At 43.2% G+C, this 22,456-nt stretch overlaps 2 protein-coding genes across 4 annotated transcripts in view; one reads left to right on the forward strand and one right to left on the reverse strand.

Annotated features, from left to right (window-relative positions):
* Window positions 1-391: 391 nt before the first annotated feature.
* Col4a1 (Collagen type IV alpha 1) lies at window positions 392-17,627 on the reverse strand. Of its 2 annotated transcripts, XM_043420805.1 has the most exons (26): window positions 17,313-17,627; window positions 16,508-16,707; window positions 15,814-15,856; window positions 11,002-11,113; window positions 10,266-10,837; window positions 10,060-10,194; window positions 9,876-9,983; window positions 9,569-9,790; window positions 9,287-9,472; window positions 9,074-9,190; window positions 8,837-9,001; window positions 8,438-8,740; window positions 7,973-8,356; window positions 7,675-7,881; window positions 7,397-7,565; window positions 6,973-7,103; window positions 6,062-6,850; window positions 5,705-5,971; window positions 5,453-5,624; window positions 5,021-5,266; window positions 3,780-4,145; window positions 2,682-2,897; window positions 2,185-2,556; window positions 1,639-1,810; window positions 1,440-1,554; window positions 392-1,338 (listed from the first exon to the last, which is right to left on the reverse strand). In XM_043420805.1, the coding sequence occupies exons 2-26, from the start codon at window positions 16,525-16,527 to the stop codon at window positions 1,081-1,083; spliced, it is 5,847 nt and encodes a 1,948-aa protein (XP_043276740.1). In that variant the 5' UTR covers window positions 16,528-16,707; window positions 17,313-17,627; the 3' UTR covers window positions 392-1,080. The 2 variants fall into 2 exon arrangements, with proteins under 2 accessions (XP_043276740.1, XP_043276739.1); XM_043420804.1 differs by having other exon boundaries at window positions 16,508-17,627.
* A 144-nt stretch (window positions 17,628-17,771) lies between these two features.
* Window positions 17,772-22,456, forward strand: part of vkg (viking) — a 35,133-nt gene continuing 30,448 nt past the window's right edge. Inside the window, exons 1-2 of one of the 2 annotated variants that reach the window (XM_043420806.1) lie at window positions 17,772-18,405; window positions 18,633-18,851. In XM_043420806.1, the coding sequence (XP_043276741.1) occupies window positions 18,723-18,851 (129 nt within the window). In that variant the 5' untranslated portion in view covers window positions 17,772-18,405; window positions 18,633-18,722. Of the gene's footprint in view, window positions 18,852-22,456 lie in introns of both variants that reach the window. The other variant, XM_043420807.1, reaches the window with a different exon arrangement.

The following is a 22,456-nucleotide window of genomic DNA, read 5'->3' on the forward strand; positions in this document are numbered from 1 at the left end:
GATAGCTTTTGAGACATATTTCAGTTGATACTATTGATTTCCTCACTTTGGATGGTAACGAAAAATCGAAAATTAAGATCCGACATCTCAAATGTAATGCTTCAATATCGGTGGAAAAATAATTCGTGAATATGAATCATAATGAACTGATAATGAATGGAGAGAGAATCATTTCAACCTGACTGTAGGTAGAGCCCCACTTTCGAATGAAAATCAATAGTTTCATCAGCCGAATGGATTCCAGTAAGAAAATAGGAAAAATCAAAAAATCATGTTATTTTTTTTGATATTTTAGAGTGCTAAAAATACTTGAATATTTTATAGGAAATGGTGCGCGACGGTGGTCGGAAGACTAAAGAAAAGTGTTACGCTAAATGAGCAATAAACACGATACAATGGTATATAATTTTATTGGCTATGTAGCAAAATATCTATGTATTTAAATATTTGGTGTCACACGATTACCAGGCTAAAAGTCGTTTGGATTAATATACAATATGTAAATGTGCCATATTGGATATGGGCAGTGTCCGTGGTAGTTCGATGATAGAAACTTAACTTGGTACAAATTTATGATATAAATATATATTATTTTTACATGCTAAGTAGTAACGGCTAGGCACTTGGGTTTTTGCGTATAAGGTGTTGAAACGAAGATTAAAAAAGGAAAGACTTAGAGCGGGAGACGAATAATGTGGCGGAATTTGACAAGAAAATACTATGAGGAGAGAAAATGAGTTAATGAGAAAAAGACGAAATTTTTTGGCAGCCGGATAAAAAGTGGGCATTTCGTTTGATTCATTAACTTGGAAGTAAAGAAAACCTTGAATGATTTTTTCGTAATTATCGAGCGTAAGAATTCGGTTGTAAAAGCTGTTGCACGGAATACGCGTTAACAAAATTATCGATTTTCCCGTTCATGTTATTTTTTCTTATACATTTATCGACTTTTCGTTAACCTATCGAGTACTTTTCTTCACACATTCACCTCGTTGACGTACGGATTTTCATGTTTTTAGCAGATTTTTTAATTATCAAATATTTTCATATATATATATGCATAGAAAATTGTTTACAAATTTACGTGTTCTTTATACAAACTTGACAACGACTAATTCGAGACCTCAGGGCACCAGCTTTGAGAGTCGTTTTTTCAGGCCTCTGGAACTGCTGTCTGTCCTCTATCGTTGCCATCCAGAAGCTGAATTCGTTTGCATAATAATGGCAGTGTCCTTTGGCGCCGTTGCATTCAATGAACGGCGTAGCACGGAAATCTTCGAGACATGAGCCCGTGCTCGATAACGATTGGCCACCACCCTGAGAGCCGGCTCCGGTGTGCTAAACAAAAATAAAACATTTATTGCTCGATGATGTCATTAAAAAAATTTGGAATCCAGTTTTTCGATCATTTTTTCGAAGCTTGAAAGTTTTCGACGTACCATGACAAAACTGTATCCTATCCATAGTCCTGACCATCCGTTGGGACAGTCCGGAATGTTAAGTGACTGACTGTGAACAGCCAATACATTCGCGGGAACTTCACAAACGACGCACCTGAGAAAATGAAAAAAAATATTTTCGAAAATTCCCGTTTGTTAAGAAGCTTGCATTGTTAGCGTTTTTGGTCTTTTTATTCACCTGGAAATGTATTCTTCAATGGCTGTCTCTTCGACTGGCATCATCGGTATCGGGCTATTGGTCGACAGCCAATAGGAGCGATCGTTTCGACTGGCGTAGTGGCAGACGTTGTTCACATCGCAGAATAGGAAAGGCATCGTCGAGAATTTTCTTACGCACGAGCCGGCGTAACCTGTTATTTTTAAGTTGCTCTTGAGGATTTATAGGACGAGTTTTGACTCGAAAACAAAACAAAAAACGTTTTAAGAGCTATCCCCTCCCCTCCCTGAATCTTCCAATCAGGTGTGAGACTCCTGTGATCAGTGTAAACTCGCGTGATCACCCTCTTCAAGATGACGCTTCGGTATCAGTAAGAATATTAAAATCGCTAAGCCCGAGAGCTTTCAAGGTCTTTTTTCGCGTCCCATAGTCACAAATGATCTGCCCGATGCCTCGAAACTTTTGAATGTCAAAATTCTTTCATATTCATGCATAATCTGTGCATAATCGTAAACACCGATTCAATGGATTCTTATAGGGTACGAATTTTGAAAATAGTATACTCGCCTAGATCCTGCGAATGCGCCCTCTCGTCCCCATCGGTGTAAAGAAGACTGTATCCGTCCCAGAGTTTTATATGCCCCGGTTCACAAACTGGCACAGACTGACTTTGACTGTGTTTAACTAGAAGAATACCAGTCAAGTAGTCGGATGGTTGTTCGCAAGGTGCTCCCGCTTCTCCCTTGGGACCTGGTACACCTGGTGGACCTTGGAGTCCTGGTAATCCCGGTGGACCATCGAGACCAACCAAGCCAACCGGGCCGGGAGGGCCGGGGGGTCCTATCAATCCTATGTCACCCTTGCGGCCGTTAGATCCTGGGAAGCCAGGAGCTCCCGAAACCCCTTTTTCGCCAGGTAGCCCTGGAGGTCCAGGCGGACCTGCAACGATTGTAACGCTTCGTTATGAAGAGCGTTGGTTTTCATAACTTTCGAACCAGCTACGAGCGCACGCCTTATCATAAGGTCGCTCGCTTATCGACGTTCGGTAACTGTTCAACACTCGCCTGGATAACCGCGATCGCCTTTCGGTCCCATCGGTGGCTCCACACAGTCGTCTCCCCTTTCTCCCTTCGGACCAACGTAACCCACAGCTCCCATAAGCCCAACTCCACCCGGATACCCTCTATCTCCTTTCTCGCCAGGAACGCCGGGGAAACCAGGTTGGCCGTCGAAACCACGGTCACCTTTCTCACCAGGGATTCCATCCAACCCGGACGGTCCTGTTCAAGGAATTCAACAAACGAGTGTCGTCACGTTGCAAAATAGTAAATCTGTGATTTTTCAAACGTGTTTCTTGTAAGTCAGGGCTTCATGTGGTTTTCATAGGAAATATCGTAACTTAATAATAATCAAGGTGTGCAGAAAAAATATAATTGAGGTAACTCGTACTGCATGCTAGTCAAATGAGTGCCAAATTTTCAAAGCGCTTTTAAACCAAGTTTAACGTATCGATTAAACTCATTGTTAGTGGATTTGTATTACAGCATACCTTATCAACATGTAAAAATATTAAAAACTATACTTTTGCAAAACCATCAACTGATAAATGCACATTTCCACGATGACACATCTTCACTGGTATTTTACTGACTGATTTCATTGCAACAAGTCTCATTTTGTTCGTTAACTGATCTTCTACGAATCCACCACGCAGTTTTTTTTAACTTCATCCTTTCATTGTTGCAGCTTCATTGAGCGAACAAAACTTTGTCATTAATAAATGGAGGAATGGATTTAAAGAAAAATTCACTAGGTGAATTCGTAGAGGATCAGTTGAGGTACAAAATGAGACTTGGTGCAATAAAAATGGTCAAAAAATACAGATAATTCTTTGAAAAATACCTGTGAAAATGTGTCATCGTGGAAATTTGCATTCATCAGTCGATGGTTTTGCAAAACTATCATTTCTAATATTTCTTCACGTTAATAAAACATGCTTTAATGCATATCTATTAACAGTAAATTTAATCGCTACGTCAAACTTGGCCTAAAAGCGTTTTGAAAATTTAATACTCATTTGACTAGCATGCGGTACAAGAGGTACCTTAACAAAAATTGTATCTGACTTTTAGAGTCGATGAATCAATGAGGTATTGACGTACCAGTCAGACCACGATCTCCCTTCTGCCCTGGAGCACCAAACAAACCGGGGGCACCACGATCTCCTTTGGGACCTCTGGGTCCTGTTTCACCAGGTTGACCTTCGAATCCTGGTGTACCGTCACGACCCGGTGGACCTTCGATACCGATTGGTCCAGGTTCACCCTTCTCTCCTTGCGGTCCGGTAGGTCCCCATGGACCAGCATCTCCCTTTGGTCCTGGCAACCCTGGTAATCCAGTTTCACCCTTTTCACCAGCTAATCCAGGTAACCCATCACGACCATGTTTTCCTAATAATCCTGGAAGACCTTTCTCGCCCTTAACCGTAAGTCCTGGAACGCCTTGCAAGCCCGGAAGTCCCTGCTCTCCTGTGTGATTGTAAATTTATGCAATTAGTGGCCGCACCGAATGAATTTATGAAATAATAACACAGAGCAGTTTTCATTATGCAATTGACTGGTACGCCTGTATGCCTGTACCATAACTGGTACGACCGTGGAGAAGTACTCTTCAAAGAAGGTGAGATCATTGTTAAAAATTCTAGTTTTAAATGATGAAATAAACGCAGATATAACAAATTCATAAAGTGGAAATAAATGAACTTTTCTTGTCAATTTTCTTGCCAATTTCGACGAATAATTTGGCTCACCGTCTTGGAAACTGTTCGGAAAGATACTTTTATACATTCCATATGTAAAATATCATACTAACTCAGCAATACGGTCGACGATTGATATTTTTTTCTATCCAAAATACAGTTGATTTTACGCGAATTTAAGAACTTGAAGCATCGCTAAAAACTCCCACATACCCATTTTATGAAAAACATAGTTAACATTTTTAGGTCTACCGTCTCTAATATTTAAATTCCGATTTCATATACGAGTTCAGCGAGTCCACCAATGACCGGTCACCATTTCAAATCAAGAATTCTGAGTTCAGATTCTGATTTGGTCTCCTAAAAATCCTTCATTATTCTAAATTTATCCGAGCCTATTGAATTATTTGATGTATCTTTTCAATAAGACTCCTATTCATATGTCGATATATTTGTCACTACTAGTTCTGGCATGGAAATTTTTACCGGAAGCACTTTGGTTATACCACTTTTAGAATTTTTTTCCTTGAGCATCGACCAAACGATAGAATTTCGAAGGATTATTCAGTTGAAAGTTTTGCTTCTACTTGTTTTAATAGCAGTCAACTAATTAAACATGCATTCGTATAATTCTGGAATCCATACCTTTAGGGCCAGGACGTCCCGACGGTCCCGGATTTCCAGCTGGGCCAGGGAATCCCCTTTCACCTTTCTGTCCATCGAAACCAGGGGGACCTGGGAAGCCAATGTCACCCTTCGTTCCCTCAACTCCATCCAAACCTGGAATACCCGGTTCGCCCTTTTCACCTTTCACATTAACCGTCGGACCTGGCGGGCCTCGGTCTCCTTTATCTCCAGGAGGTCCAGTAGCACCCGGAATACCTTCTCCACCTGTTCAAAAAACGATCACTGAATAATATTTTCTGCAAGGTCATTTTCCATGTGCAATGATCAGGCAACGAAATAATGGTCCCGTGCAATCAGATTTTTTGCTCAGCTCGTTCCTCCGTAAAAATAGTTGGAAAAATAAGTATTTAGTATTTCTTGTTTTATACAAATAGACGGTGCAGCAAATACCTTGCGGTCCACGATCTCCTTTGACACCTTCCAACCCAGGTTGTCCAGGGGGTCCATTATCACCGTCGAGACCGGGGAAACCAGAAGGACCTCGAGGTCCAATATCTCCAGGTAGACCAGGGAGGCCATCCAAACCCGGTTTTCCAGGTTCTCCGAGTGGTCCAGGCAGCCCCTAAAAAAATATTGTTCATCAACCGGTGTCCCGTCTTTACCGACGTCAAGCGTACACTGAAGAGTAAATGCTGTTAGTACCATGTTGCCTTTCAGTCCAGGGAATCCTCGAACTCCCTCGTCACCTTTTTCACCCGGAAAACCAGGTAAACCGTCGATACCTGGAGTTCCAGGTTCTCCTTTCACTCCAGGTTGTCCATCTCGAGCATAGCCCGGTCTGCCGATTTCTCCTTTTTCACCATCCAGGCCATCGCGACCAGGTGGACCTTGAGGTCCTCGAATGCCTGGCATTCCAGGTTCACCTTTCTGTCCTTTTTCCGAAACTTCACCAGGCTCTCCTTTTCTTCCCTTAATTTTTCATAATTGCAAAATAAATGTTCATTTGATCGGACAATAAAATGGGTTAACATAAGATGATATTGGTTAAAAAAATAGTACCGGTAATCCGTCTGGTCCGCGGTCTCCCTTGGGTCCGTCGAGACCCTGCAGGCCTGGCAAGCCAGGTTCGCCGATGAAACCTCGATCTCCTTTAGGGCCGGGCGCTCCCGGTCGTCCTGGCTTGCCATCCATTCCTGGCATTCCAAGGAAACCGATGTCACCTTTGTCACCCCGTTCACCCTTGAATCCAGGTGCTCCTGGGACGCCAGGTCGGCCAGGAACGCCGGGAGCACCACGTCGTCCAGGATATCCTTTGGGGCCATCTATTCCCGTTTCTCCGCGTTCACCTTTAACCCCGGGAAAACCTGGCACCCCCATTCTACCTGGTTCACCAGGTAAACCGGGTTCTCCTTTGGTTCCATCGAATCCAGCTGTACCGGGGATTCCCGGAGGTCCCTGTGGTCCGATTGGTCCAGTATCTCCTTTGTCCCCAGGTGCGCCTGGCAAACCACTGATTCCTGGCTGACCGATATCACCTTTGTCACCGGGGAATCCAGGCAATCCATCTTCTCCGGGTGCACCGTCTTTTCCGGGTGGTCCCGGAAGTCCTTGCTCGCCTTTTTCGCCCGGTGGCCCTGTCAAACCTTGAAGTCCCTTCATCGAAATACCAGCTTCACCTTTATCACCCTTTACTCCCGGATAACCAGCAGGTCCGCGAAGTCCATCAGGACCTTGTTCTCCTGGGAATCCCATTGGCCCCGTATTTCCTTTTTCCCCACGAGGTCCTGGTAATCCTCTTGCGCCAACCGGACCCGGAGCACCTATCGCGCCGGGCGGACCAGGGGGTCCCTAATGGAAAATTATACAATTTCATTTGTCCGATATTCTCTTGTCTATACAGTTATTTTCGTTTGAATTTCCCATTCCTTTGTTTATATATCATTTAAAGAAATAAATAGAAATTGCCGTACGGAAATTCCTTGCAATCCCATATCCCCAGGTAGCCCATCGTATCCAGGAGGCCCGGGTTCACCCTTTTCTCCGGGTGAGCCTCGATCGCCCTTGTACTCTGCTGCTGTCAAGTTCAACGGCGGGCAATGACCTAAATGAAAAATATGCGAGAACAGTTTTAAATTGAGTAAATGCCAAGATCCATTTTTTCTTACTATTTGTTATGTGCAAAGTGTCATCATAGTGAGAAAATAAGACTGAGAGCGCTCGGGGTGACCATCCCTTGCAATGTGTAAGTAACTAGTTTGATGCCGTACTGTGAGTGTGAAGACATTGACGTTGAAAAGATTTTTCCTTATTGAATGTTCAACGCCCAATTTATCTAATTTTCTTCTGAAAACTTTGTTTACAACGAATACGTGGTATCATTTGAGAAAACTTTACCTGGTTCTCCTTTTTCTCCATAATATCCGGGATCACCTTTGACACCAGGTTTTCCTGGTGCACCAAAAGGACCCGGTTCTCCTTTGATACTCAAACCGGCTTCTCCTTTGCGTCCGGGGGTACCCGGCCTTCCGGGTTGTCCATCGAGACCGGGGAATCCTCGATCACCCTGAAAACATAAGCTGGGATTTTACACAGATTCACAGTTTCATTGAAAATAAAATACTAATAATCTGTTGTTGGAATTTTCCATCGAGAAATATTTTTATTTTTCATACCGGGCTTCCTTTAAGACCGGGAAAACCTTCATAACCTGCACGACCTTTATCGCCCGGGGGACCCAGTGGACCTGGTGGACCTGGCCGTCCCGGCTCACCTCTAATGCCCTTGTCACCCTTTTCTCGTTGCAACATACTGCTCGAAATGATCGCGTCCTGACCACGTTCACCCTGAGGACCGGGGCTACCGGGTGTTCCATCTTTGCCCTATGATAGATGAGATGATAGTAATGAATCGATGATGACGTACTGCTAATGCAGGATCAAAACGGAAGAAACAAGTGCCCAGTACACCCACCGAAAATCCTGGATCTCCTTGAAGACCCGGAAGTCCATCCGCACCGGTTTCCCCGGGATAACCTCGTTCTCCAGGCGGTCCGCGTGGGCCTTGAAGCCCAGGAGAACCATCCAAACCTCGATCACCTTTAGCCCCACGGACACCTGGCAAACAATCCTGACAACGTCCGCCGATTTCACCTTTTTCACCGACCTCACCAGGTGCCCCAGGAATGCCATCTCTACCAGCCGGACCGACTTCTCCTGGTAATCCTGGTTGTCCCGGGGATCCGGGGATTCCGCCGAGAGAATCGCCGGGTCTTCCCCGAGATCCTGCATACCCTCTTTCTCCTTTTTGGCCCTTATCACCATCTCGACCTGGTAATCCATCCATTCCTTTTGGTCCCTGAACATTCATGAAACAATGTGACGTTAGACTCCTTGAAAAAAATAGTAATGTTTGTTGACGAAATTATTAAAATCTTACCATTATCGAAAATCCTTTATCTCCCTGAGGACCTCGGGGCCCTGCAGGACCTGGAGGTCCATCAAAACCACGGGGACCAGCTTCACCTGGGAATCCTGTAAGACCGGGCTCTCCTTTGGTTCCTTTTTCTCCTGGCAATCCTTCGGCACCTGGTATTCCAGGTAGACCTGGACCTCCCTGCAATCCAATTGGTCCTCTTGGGCCGGGATCACCTGGATAGCCATCCGTACCTCGTGGTCCGACTGGTCCAGGATAACCTCTGGGTCCTTCCGGTCCTGGTGGCCCCGGTCTTCCTTTGCCACCCTGATAATTGTTTTTCAATTCCATCAGTATAATTTTGCTCACGGTCTCGTCACTTGTACCGTTGAAAATGAAACCATAAAAAAGTAATGAACTTACGCCCGGTGGCCCGGGAGGTCCTCGAAGTCCACTCACTCCCGCAGGTCCGTCTCGACCAGGTTCTCCTTTACGACCGGGTCGCCCAGGTAAACCGTCCAAGCCATCCATTCCACGATCACCTTTACGACCGACTGGACCAGGGGGCCCAGAGAACCCGTCACGTCCCTGAGAAAAAATAATTATATCAGGATACGAGATCCTAAATTTCTTATGAGAAATACTAAACCATCCGCTTACACGTATACCAGGGGCACCAGGAAGTCCTTTTTCACCTCTGCCTCCAGCGCTACCGGGAATTCCAGCATCGCCAGGAAATCCCATTTCTCCTTTTATTCCTTCAGGACCCATCTCACCCTAATATAGGAACAGTAATTACAAGTGTCAGAACGATAAAAAATTTCGAATTTAGCAGGTGAGTACATGTTTGAAGAACCAAAAAAGGCTCCATACTTTATCTCCTTTTTGTCCCGGTGCACCCGGTGGCCCGGTGTCCGTTACAGTGCCTTCGAACGGCTCCTGGACGCTTACTCCAGGAGGTCCGGGTTCACCCTTCACTCCTTTATCTCCTTTCAAACCTTCAAATCCAAGACCCATGTTACCTTTGATGCCTTTAAGCCCTGGTGCACCCGGCGCACCCTGTAATCAAAATATTTTTATGTGAGACCAATTTCCATATATTTTTATGAAAAACAGAATACCAAATTCGTGAGTTCACTCAGCAAATTCATTTACCGGATATCCTCGTTCACCCTTCGGCCCCGGACGACCGAATTCTCCTTGCAATCCAGGTGAACCCGGCGGTCCTCTAACCCCGTCTATACCGGGCTCTCCTTTCTGTCCAACATTAAAGTTACCAGCGAACGCAGGCTGGCCTTTATCACCTTTGCCGCCTGCAACTCCTGGAAAACCTCGAGGACCCGGTTCACCAGGTATACCATGACGACCCGGAGCTCCCTGAATCACCGAACCCAACATTTATCATCATTGAAATTGATTGTCCCAAGTCAGACAGTAGAACAGATTAATGTTCAGCACTTACGTCTGTACCGTTGCAACCGTCTCGCCCGGGCAATCCTGCGAGTCCCGGAGGACCTTGGACTCCCGGTACACCGTTGATACCGGGAAATCCTGGCATTCCCATTTTACCCTACAAAACGAAGAAAACGGATGTTTCTAGGTTTCCAAAGTTATAACTGTAACAAGATCTCTCTGCTAGGACGTACCCTGTCACCTTTCGAACCTCGGGGCCCCTGTGGACCAGGATCACCTTTTTCACCTTTTGGACCTAAGAGACCTTCAGTTCCTGGAAAACCTCGCTGGCCTTTGGGACCTTCGGGTCCAAGAATACCAGGTGGTCCCTGCAAGAACGATTCTCATCGTGAAAAATCCTTCCAACTGTATATTTTTAGGTATCCCATGACGTGCATACCCGAGATCCTTTTTCTGCGAAACACTTCGGCACGCAGCAACCACCACCGGTGCAATTTCTCGGTGGTCCACCGCCCGGTACTGGTACCGCTGAATAACTGCTTGGATAGTTTTCCGATCCACGATCGTAGCTTCCTCGATTTTCTTCGTAGCCTGGATACGATGATCCTAGTCGTTGAGGATTATAACCTCCTTGTCCTCCGCTGCTCGAGTATCCACCACGACCTCTATCGGCATAACCATCACGATTTCCGTCGGAATATCCACCGCCGGCACTCCCTGAATTTTCCGAATTCCCATAACCTCCGTAAGATCCACGGGTTCTTCCATAGCTGTCGTCACTGCTGTTCCATCCGGCTCGTTGATTACCCGCGTACGGATAACTCGATCCCCGGCTACTGCTGTACCGCGGATCTTCATCCTCGCGTCGTTCGTCGTAACTTCCGCTACCAGAGGAAGCAGGAACGCGTCCGAAGTATCTTCGGTAAGGATGTAACGAACTCCGCGAGTTCGGACCACTTTCCTCGGCTCGGTTCTCCTCGTCAGACGTCTCCTCTCGCCTTAACTCATCCTCTGCAAAAAAAACCATCAATTTTGATCCCATTTACCTTTTAATGGTCGTTACAAAGCGAGGGTTAACAAAGCTTGTCGTCAAACCAAAAAAGTAGGTCGATTTTTCATTTTTCTCCGGGCATCGATGACGAGTATAATTAAGGGGGTGAGATTAATTCAATTACCGTAATCAAAGGTTCCTCGATCATAGTTCGGATTGTATCGGTCGTCATCTGGTAGCGTTATATCTCCACGTTTGCCCGTTGAATCACCAAAATCTGCCGTATGGTTGTATTCCTGATGAAAAGAAAAAACGATTTACTCAAGTTGTGATAAAAAATTTTTTCTATCTCTTTGCACGCACGCATGTAATTCCAGGGCGCCATTTCAGCGATCGTCACTTCAGAAGTCTAACCATATCTAATCACAAATCCATTTATTATTGTGAGTCCTCGTCAATGTTATTTTATTCTACTATTGATAAAATTGAATTTTCTGCTAAAGTCTCTGGACTTTCTGTCAAGCCAACCATTTACCAGTAATCAATGTAAAACTCAAATTTCTATGAAAATACGTATCTCGAGCAACGGTAGCGTCAATTCTTCTACTGAAAAATGTTGCATGAAATCCAAAATCCAATTCGCAAATGAAAATGTCAGTTTGTTTTTAAATTTTCATTCCATTCAAGTAGCTACTCGTTTCTTCCTCTCACCCTCTGACTTTTGACACTTTGCATTCTGCCGATTCCGTTGAATCAAATAGTCAAAACGTCATTTACAGTTCTTTCGGTGACAAGGAGCAATTTTTTTTTAATAACTTGATTATTTTATCAAACGATATTAACTGACATAAAAATGCGTGTTTCAAAACTAATCGAAATACTAATTAGCGTGATTTGATTATAGAATCCAAGCGGATGAGTGAATCACGTTTTTTTTCAAATTCATGATATTTTATCCCTCGGGTTTTCGTCATTAACGTACTTTTTACAGCTGCATTTGCTAATATTGAATGCGTGACAGGATGTGTACAGACGATAGGAAAATTTTTATCGGCCGAGCCAATAATCTGGGAAGCACTTTTCAACGTGATAATGTTTTACATAATTTCACCGCAAACTTCATTTCCTTCATCTCGTTATTAGTATTACCTATTAAATAAGAGTTTCCCCATCATTAAGATGTAACGATTATAAATATTAATTCTGGATTGTATAGAACGTTATTCTGCAGCACGAGACTGAAGATAATAAGCGCAATGGAAGAGGGAAAGAGAGAGAGAAAAGGAGATGAATAAACCAGAGGAAGGTCGAGACCTTGCGTAACGCAATGTATTACGCATGACGTAAGGGGTTGAGACGCGAACATTCAGAACAGTTTAATCATCACGCGTTTTTTTTAAATTAAAAGTTCTCTATTATTATTCAACTTTTATACGAGCATGTTGAGATCCATACATTCGCATTACAACAATCAAACACCTACGACGTTTCTCGTCTATTAATAGAAAAAAAAAAATTATATTATCAATCGTTACTTTTAAAATCGACGCCAAAAATATGTTTTCGAATTGAGACATCTATATCTTCGTGAAAAATGACAAGACAATCGGCAATAATCGTTGCAACCCAATTCCATTTAAAGCTCTGATACGAGTTATCATTTCGCGACGGTTAAGAAAATATTTCATTTATCATCAGTCCTCAACGATTTACATATTCTATTCATACTCTTATGAACTCATCTATAAATATGTGGATTAACAGATTGTTGTGCAATTCTTGCGTCTTCATTGATGCTCCATACGCCTGCTCTGTACTTCTCTTGATATTTTTATTAGCATCATTACTATTACTATTCATTACTGTTGTTTTTAGTATTGCTAGTATCATTGTGAGATTTTATTAATGGAACTGTCTTATCATAATTTTGACGAATTTTCGAGTAAATCTTCCTTAATTTCTCACAATGCATTTGTATTCATGTTTACGAGTACGAGGGCGTCGTGAACTTCGTGCTCTCGTACTTATATTTGTACTCGTACGACAACTTCGCACGCGATGTAATTCGTCATCATTTGCACTTACTACAAGGCCGACGGTTTTGCATTTTTCTAGTAAATTTCGGAAGCATATCCAAACTGAGAAAAAAGTCATTGGAACAACGAAATGTGGAGTTAAGGGGTGCCAATGAAGTCGATCGTCACAAGGTTAAACATGATTAAACGAATAAAATAATTTCAGATCAAACTGCAGATTTTTTTTCCCCATTTTCTCACATTTTCTTCCAATAACTTCCAATAACATTAATTGCTGTTGACTCAACCGTTTTTATTTCTCAGTACAGAGATTTTTCAATCTCTAGACAAGTACATGGACTGCTCTGTTATTTTCCAGCTCAAGACCTACCGATTTTATACTTTTGTTTTTTTAATTAAGCAAACCGTAATGGTGGTGGTTGTTAACTTTTTTTGAGGTTTTAGCAAACCGTAGATCTCAAGACAGAATTATCGTTAGAACAAAAAATAGGACGGATCGTTTCCACACAGATTTGTTTTTCTTTCGCGACGTTTGTTCGATACTGATTTTCGTTTTGTCTATTTATAGCCGAATCCAAGGGAATGGTACCTTTTTTACGATGGTCCCCTATTCCATCTCTGCTGGAGATCGGCAATATAAAAAGTATTTTTGTCCATGAGTAAGCGAAGCAAAGTTCGCGACACGAATTTTGCTCGTTTCGGCTCTCACACACACACACACGAGAGGGGGGGGGGGGGATACGTGCATGTGTACTTAGCCGCGAAATTTAAACGTAACACCAACATCAACGGTGCCCCAGTGCACAATATGCGGTAGACGTTGCAATATAAGTGGGCGGACTGGTCGACGTACAGCGAGAAAACGACCTCCAGTCTTTACGAATCGTCCCACATGAATTCAGTACTTTTAAACTGCACCGACGGTCCGGTAAATAGCGACACACTTTTTTTACTTGTTCCTGTCATTTTTTCCAGACTGATAGAGAAATCAATGGAAAGCAGCGTGCAGCCCGAATGCTTTCCCAGAAATGCTAATACCATTCGGCTGGCGAAACAAGTTTTTTGCAACGACCAAATCCACGTGATGAAGTATGCAGATAAGTTTGAGTTATTCGAGGCGGTGGGGAGAAGGACACAATGAAACGCACCCTCCCACTTTTGCAGAAAGAATTACAAAATTTTAAATCACTTGGAAATTCGAGTACGATCATCGAACTCGGAACGAAGGTTCGTTCTTTATTAGCTGATTGCTGCAACGATTATTTCTTTCGATAAGAACTAGTTTTCGTTTTCCACAATTTAAACACCGAAATATGGAACACCATTTTATAAGTTTTCAAAAAATGCGGCGTTTTGTGATCACGTCTTTGTCAACGTTCCCCAGAATTTACTGAAAGTTTGCACACATATTTGAAATAAAATTTCAGATTTAATCTCTGGAGGACGAGTCTCGTCGAAATATCGACCGTTTGCTCGGGCACTCCACTTGAAAAATAATTCATCGACATTATGCACAAATTTCGTGTAAAAAAAGATCGATTTCAACGCGAAAACTCCGTCCTTGAAATCCGAAAATGATTATTTTGTTGTAGACTGCTGAAAAACTCGAAATAATTAAATTCCTACGATTACGTCGATCGACAAATAAAAATTTTAAAACGTACGACTTCATGATCGTTACCATCATCTCTTTTGTCACGAAACGTCGTCTGCAAATAATACAATTTTCTGTCCTATTTCTTCTAATAAATTAATTACGACAGTTACTATCGGTGATTAGTCAATAAATATAATGCCAAGAACGATTGAGTTACTGAAGTGAGCTATGAAAAATTGCCTATGAACACAGATGACACCCTCATTAGAAAAGATCATCGAAACTAATCTGTCGACCGCGAAAGAAAAGTTTCTCAAAACGTATGTCGATATTATTCGTATCCGAGTCGACATGCTCAAAAATCACAGAGTTGTATGCTCAATCGTTTAGTATGCAGAGGACCTGCATGGGACTTTTTTTCGTATGAATGCGTTTTTGTTTTTTTTTTTTTTCCCCCAGTTCAAGCGATTGGCTGAGCAGTACTTAAGGCCCAAAGGGTCAAGAAATCAAGGAACTTGTTTCGCCCCAGAGCGAAAGCATAATATATATGTTTGAAGTACAAGAGGAGAAGAGAAGAAAAGCATAAGACAGAGAGCACGAATCCCATCGTGTCTGGCAGCCACATGGGCGCAGAGGCGGCCATGCGCTCCTGCACAACGAAAAATTCTCATCTCGAATTTACTAAGGAGAGAATTTCTCGTCGCTCTTTATTCACTAATCAGCGTTTTTTTTTATAGGGACGAGGTAAATGCGGGAAAAAGAATAATTTTGTTTACAGCACGTATTCGACGAGGACGAAAGCGGATAATCGGGGGTTCTTTTGTTACTGCGGAGTGCTCTAATCCAAAATCCTCCGCTCCCACGAGTTGATTCTTTTTCGAGTAAATCGGGAGCTTTCTTAAGGTTCTGACTTTTGACTAATTTTTTTCCATCTCCACTGCCCCCTCCCAGCCTCTGCAAAAACTTGTGAGTTACGTCAAAAGCGTGTGTTCGCGCGTGTGTATGTGCGATGGAAATGCGAGCACGCGACTATTCTTTGCTCCGTGGCTCCCCTCCACTCTAGCCAACTTGCCGCAACCTCCCCCCACCCTTTGCTCTGGAAGAACGTGATTCTTGCTCAGATTCCGCTGGACGCTGCACCAGATAGATCGTTGATGCGCTCTCATGCTCGCGCTCGCGTACATATTCGTTTTTTCACATGCAATGATAAATAACGTTTATAACGACTTTGTCAATCGTGTGCAAAATTCTTTGAATGTTTATACACGGAGGTAAATGCATGTGGGAACGTGCTCGATGAAGCGATATAAATGACAAATAAAAATTCACAAAAAGTTGGCGAAAAAAACGAGCTTCGACTTACCCCCGCTACAACGACGATCAGGCAGACCACGGATGCGGCGAATCTGTGAAGAAAGTACCATTTCTATAGGGTTTTCAAACAAACGTCAACTCCCGTGATTGAACGACGATCGTTGTCTCTTGCAATAAATTTGTACAAGATTTATTATAGAAACAATTCCCGATTAGAATGAATTTCAAAAGTGACTCCGATTCGCCCTACGGAATTCCCGCGGTCCCTTTATCCCAGGAAGAGAAGCCAACGGATGAGAAGGAGAGATGAGAGAAGATGAAAAAATAAAATCTCGCATCGATCGAAGGGCAGAAGCATTCGATATAAAAATGCACAGAAACGGGCTTTTTGCAGCGTCCTTTCGGGAGACCGTTCCAAGAAGACATTTCTGGCTCGGATCTCGAGAGGCGATTCTCTTGTCTATGCGAAACCGTAAGATCATCAAGCTCGAGGAATATAATACGTGCGTAAATGCTTTTTCGTCCTTGAGGAGGAGAATCTCCGTTATTTCTCAATCCGAGAGTCTTTCGGAGCTAACGAACTCAATTATATCGGGCCTTTGATGAAAATGAATTTCGGGTATAGTTAAAAAAAATTTAGTCAAAATTGTTAAGGTGCGATAACTTGAAGGAAAAGAAAAAAATTTTTTAAATCTTTTCCTCTGCAACGAATAGTGTGGAGAGCGTTAACAAATGAGACTTACCGGAGCGCCGACCGGGTCATCTCGCCGATGCACCCTTTTCCACCCCTGTACGTAGTGAGAGAAGCCGCTATCTAAGGGCTGCTCTCTCACTCGAGGCAGAGCCCGGCAGACCCTATTTTGTCGAACTTTCCGCAGCTGTGAAAACCTCCGTTTTTTCGTCTCCGGGCGTAGGTTCCTCGGGAAACTTGAACGGCCCTCGGCTAAATAACGGTATAATAAGTTCGTAACGCGATACCACGAAAACTGGCGGTTCAACGCGAAGAGAGAAGAACACGGAAAATATCGCGCGGCCGGCACCGTGGAGAGTCGTATGTGAACCGTCCCATCCAGGGAGGGCTCTGAATGAACCTCGGAGGGATAGTAGGTGGAGGCGGTCAACGAAGGGAGAGAGAGAGAGAGAGGAAGAGAAAGACGGATTTAACGGACAGGGAGAACGAGAGAGAAAGAGAGGAAAAAGGGCGAGAGAGAGAGAGAGAAAAGAGAGAAGCCACGCCAGCTAGAATTCCTCCGCCGAAAGGATCGCCCGACGACGAGATGGTCTCGTCGACGTTTCTCTGTGGTTCTCTCGCTCGAAGCTGCCTCTGTTGGTTCCTCTTCCTCTTTCCTCCACCAGCATCACCACCACCAATGCCGTCCTCAAACCACCACTACCACGACCGGCATCACCACCACCACCGGCACCACCACCACCAACGTCACGACCAAAACTCCTCTGGATGGGACCACCAGTACTACGACCTCCACCAGTTTGGTCTCCAGCTTCTGATTCTTCCGGTTTCTCCTTCCCTCGTTTTGTCCTTTTTACCCCAATTCACGAGATCGTAAGCACACTTCTTCTTCTTCTTCTTCTTCTTCTTCTTCTTCTTCTTCTTGTTATTCTTGCACTGTTTTTTCCGTCGGGAATCCACCGCAGTTAAAGGAATAGTCCTCCTCCTCCTCCTCGTTTCGGAATAAGCGAGAACTCGTCCTCCGCGGTGCAAACGAGTACTGGCGCTCTTTTAGCCTCGAACGGTGCGGCGCAAGAACGTTTCGAGTGTTGCCAGTGAAAGACGAGGAGGAGAAAAAGGGAGGAGGAGCCAGAAGGTTGTGGAGAGAATAAGAAGAAGTAGAAGAAGCAGAAGAAGAGGAAGAAGAGGAGCGCCGTGCGGTGCGTAAGGCCGGGAACACGGCTCGGGATCAGTGGGCCATACTCCGTTCACTGGAGAGCGTGGCGCGCCGTGTCACAGCCGCTGCGCCTCCGCACACGCACGCCGCGTGGTCCATTACTCCGCGGGCGCGCGTAAGCTTTATCGTTACCGCACCCGCCGCGTCAAGTTCCTCCCGCGAGCGTTCAACGGCTTCCCCCTTTAAGATTACGCGGCTTCCCCGCAACCGTTGCGCGTGTCCTCTTCAAAACATCGTCGTCTCTCGCGTCCACGGGACTCGTAATCTCTCGCTGAAAGCTCCGCGAATCGCTCAGCGAGACTACTGCCTAGCGAGGGACGCCGCTCATGGTGAGAGAGAGAGAGAGAGGGGGGGGGAGGGAGGAAGAGAAATCGGCCGAGAAGTAAGCGCGCAAGGATACCTCTAACGGGCATCCGGAAGCGAGGAGAAGAGTGCGCTTTCGGGAGAGTCGCAGAGAAGGAGGAACACCACGGGGAGGAGGAGGAGAAGGAGACCGAGAGAGAAGGACAGACTGAGAAAGCGGAGAAGAGCGAAAGAGAGAGAGAGAAAGAGAGAAGGAGAGACGGACAACGCCGAGGGAGAAGTCTCGCGGAGCACGAGAGTTTTAACCGTAACCGGGAACGTTCTCCGTGATCGAGAGAAAACCCAGGCTAGGAGACAGGCCGGCCACTCGCCGTGGCTTACCAAGCGGCAAACGAAACTAAATTTCATCTCATTTTCATATTTTTCTCCTCGTAAGTTGCAACCTTTTTTTCTAACACGTAGCCCAGTTTATCGCGGTCCGAATGTTGTTTTTTTTTCGCGCTGACGAGCAACATGTCGTTCACTCGCGTCGATACGGAATACCCGTCAACCCGGTAAATCGAGGCTGACTCTCAGCCTTTCGGCTACATTTTGTCACTGCGATACTTTCGAATCGACGAATCCAAGTTTTTCCAGTGCCGGGAATACATATTTTCAGGAAAAACCAAGTGCTTTTTTCAATCCGACGGGAATTGAGAGGGAGAGAAAGACGACGAGGACCGGCCGGGTGGGAGAGAGCGGGAAAAGCATGGGGCCCAGGGGTGGTTTTCTCACCTCCTGTGGTCGGCTTCAAAATTCGAGGACTCTTTTCCTGCCGATATTTATCCTCGGGCTTTTCATTCTCCTCATCGAACTTTCTACTCTCACCGAAGCTGTGGTAAGTTTTATTTCTTTTTTATCCCTCAGATCAACGCTTCAATGCAAGACGAAATAACGATTTGGTGACACGAACGAGATCCGATTAATCGGTGCTTTTGCGATTAGTTAGATGTAACACATTTTATGTCGCGTACGTGGGTGCGAACGGTATAAAGGACAGGTAACCTTGAGTCAAGACGCACGTCATCTACTGGAGAAACCACCCACCAAATCTTCGCGTATTTTAATACTTTACTGATTTTTTAATTTTCTCGATTCATTGGCATTGTTATTGAAATAGTTATAAATTAACATACGCATTGCATATCCGAGTATAGCAGAAGGCAATTTTATGTTCACCGTTTCTGGACGCGGAGATGCGTGACGTCATTCACGGTAGAGCATGTAAAGCTGCGTGTTTTATCGTTTTCCTATTCTCATGCATGACATTCATTGATACGATTGATGGCGAATCAAATCATGGTAAAATGACTTTTTCTACGGGTTTTCTTATTGATAGTGTTATAACACAGTCACAGTAGCGTGTAAAATTTTTTAATTAACAAATTCTGTTATTTACGTTTTAAAATCCATGGATCCGAAGCGAGATTCTATCCCTGGTAGCTGACTCCCAGAAATATTTATCCGTATTTCGAAAAATCTACGTTAAAATTTCGTTTATTGTAAAAATAATAACGAAACATTTTTTTTCTAAATTGTCGTCATATGTTTTCACTAATTATTAACTGAATAATTTGACCACCATCAGATTATAGCTTTTTCGACCCCTCGATAGGTTATCGTGGGTCACTGAAGTTCCAAAGTATCTCAGAATACGTAATTTGCGATGAAAAAAATCTTACTAAATTCCTGGACATTTTTGAACGATTTTTCTGTTGAAGGCACACCATGAAAACTGCAGAAAAATTTAGACAAATATTTTAATTTCCTTCATAAATACATCGAGAAATGAGAATATAAAAGTGTCTCGGATCTTCAGCAAGCCACGATAACCAAATCAGGGCAATTGTATTTATTTTTCGTCAGCTCTAAGTATAACCTCCAGACTAATGGAGATTCTTTTTTGAATATCTCAAAACTTATGTATTTCTCGAGTAACGCATAAAAATACATGTCCAGGGTGTAAAAAATATGCAAGAATTAAAATCAAGCAATTAAGGTAGATTATGTTCGAAGGAACGTATTTTATGGGTGTGTAAATTGGATCGATTTTTACCCCCCAATTAAAGGTATAATCACTTTGAATTAATGTCAGAGTTATTAATTCGAAATTTTAAATACATTTTTTCAACTCATCCTTTGGCGAATGAAATTACAAGCCATTAATTAATCGGGGATTCATCACTGACTGAACCCAAAATTTCATTCGTCCCTGGCTGAAATACTATCGTCTTTTATGTAAAAAATCGCTTTAGAGAGAGCGAAGAGAAAACGCAACGGGAAATGGATCAATAAAAAAGTATTAATAAAAAGACTGAAGGCGATGCCAAGAATGGGCCAGAAGGAACGAGGTTATACGAGTGCTCATTACCAATTTCGTTCAATCCTTAACGTAACATATCTTTATTACAAGGAAGACAATTGTCTCGAGTTTTTTCCCAAACCTTCATTATTTACTTTATTGTTATTGTGTACTTTTTCATAAACTTCGTAAACGATTTTTTACGCATATAGTCCCTATAATCCTGTGTATTTTTCTTCATGTTTAAGCACGTTTGTCTCAATAACCAATAAGACGAACCCCTTAAAATTTGATGTGTAAATTTCAAGACTTTCTTAAAAAAATCGTTTCGTGCGTGAACTACCTTCGTAAGAATTGTGTTCGTGGAATATTTAATTCTTTTTTGTACCGAGGTAATTCCGTACAATCAATCGATTTAAGCACCCATATAAGTATACATGCTATACATTATAAAATCATTTCTTCATGTCTATACTGAATAGCCAAGTGAAAATGTGGCTTGGCAACGAATGGGTATCATTGAAATCCCCACAACGTTGGCCGGGTTGAGATGGACAACACACTGCAACGCATACACATTGAAACCCGAGCGACTTCGATGCCCGATGGGTAGGAATCGTTGCACTCGAACCTAAAAATTTTAATCGCGATTTCATTCAACCATTGGCTAACTTCAAAAAAATGTCCTAAATAGAGGAGAATCATGGTTCTACTATAGTCTTTTATTATTTTCAGAACGGATATATTATTAGATAATGGTATCAGCTGATACCGTGTTCTCACATTCACTATTAAATGTCCAAACGTCATTTCGGTTCAGAAAATGAATTTCCCTAAAAATGCAATGCTCAACTACAAAAGTTTGTCCATTACTTATCAAATAGTATTTCGGCCATGTTATCGCAACGAAACCACACACTTTGACAATGTTTTATCCTCTTGAATAAAAACATTTTTTTCGCCAATCAGTATAAATATTGCAGTGCAATTTTTCAGGATTAATTATTGAATTCTCGAAATTCCTCTCCGAAGCTTTTTCCATATTTTTCTTTCATTGAAAGCACTCACTCGGGCTATGTGCAGAATTGCCAATTTTTGAAGCGTTCAACATTTTAGATCCAAGATTCTGCACCTCCACCTTCGTTCCAAAAAAAATTCTCGAAACTTTCCTCGGACAATTTCTGATCGTTGCGGCGGTGCATTCGACGAATATTTTCAAAAACAATGGACTTGGATGGCAAGCTGAAGATCTCGGGTGTATATACGACGCGCTGCTATTTTAGTAACGCTAAACGCATCGAGCATTTTTTCTATGAATTCATAAGGTTTCGAATGACTGTGAGGTGTTGGTAGTAACTGAAACGATGAGATCATTCCACGAGTTAAATTAAATCTCTGAGAGAGATTAACCGAAAAGTTGATTATCGATTTAGCGGGGAGGAGACAACCACGTCGAAATTATAATGTTTTGATGAGCGTAGGCGAATTTTTTATCAGACTGATTACGATCGAGGAATGCGCGAGCAGAATACATGAATGAAGCGACAGTTTAAAACGAATTGCGATAAGAAAGATCCACGTTTGAAATGGGACAGGAGAAGAAAACGGGAGGAAAAGAGAGAAGACGGACGAAACGATCGGGGGCAGAAACATTGAAGTTTTTTAAAGAAGATAGGGGAAGGGGGAGTCGCCGATAACCTATTTTACGACGTGAACTCGATCCCTGTTCTTAGTAAGCGAATGAAAAAATGGAGGAACGGAATAAAAAAAATTCCGAAATTACTGAACTCCGGGAGTTTATCGCTCGCTATACTCCGTACTCGATTCGATAAGGATTGTCGCGTACATGCTTAATCTTATATGCGTGTATGTGCGTAAAGAGGTTCGCGGAATTGGACACGCATCATACAACCCGCTCGAGTTTATAAGCGTTTAGGGGATGCTGATCGAACTCGTGCTCTCGTTAAATCGGTCACGCTCGTTGACCAACGAAAACGTGTGTGATGCGAATCGATTTTTTCCATAATTTATTCATGAGTGTTCGTGCCACGTTACCTCGAATCTATGATTTTTTTCTGTTAACCAATTCAATTAAGTGATATTGAGGAACGATCCGATCCCTGCACGAGTGCAACTTTAAG

Source organism: Venturia canescens, chromosome 5 (assembly GCF_019457755.1).
Source record: "Venturia canescens isolate UGA chromosome 5, ASM1945775v1, whole genome shotgun sequence".
NCBI classification, from domain to species: Eukaryota; Metazoa; Arthropoda; class Insecta; order Hymenoptera; family Ichneumonidae; genus Venturia; species Venturia canescens.

Excerpts from the sequence above, each read along its gene's own strand:
- Col4a1 (XM_043420805.1), bottom strand. The coding sequence starts at position 16,527 with ATGACCCGGTCGGCGCTCCG. Across the intron at positions 15,857-16,507 it reads ATGACCCGGTCGGCGCTCCG|ATTCGCCGCATCCGTGGTCT; the intron begins GTAAGTCTCATT and ends CTTTCTTCACAG. Across the intron at positions 11,114-15,813 it reads TGATCGTCGTTGTAGCGGGG|GAATACAACCATACGGCAGA; the intron begins GTAAGTCGAAGC and ends TCTTTTCATCAG.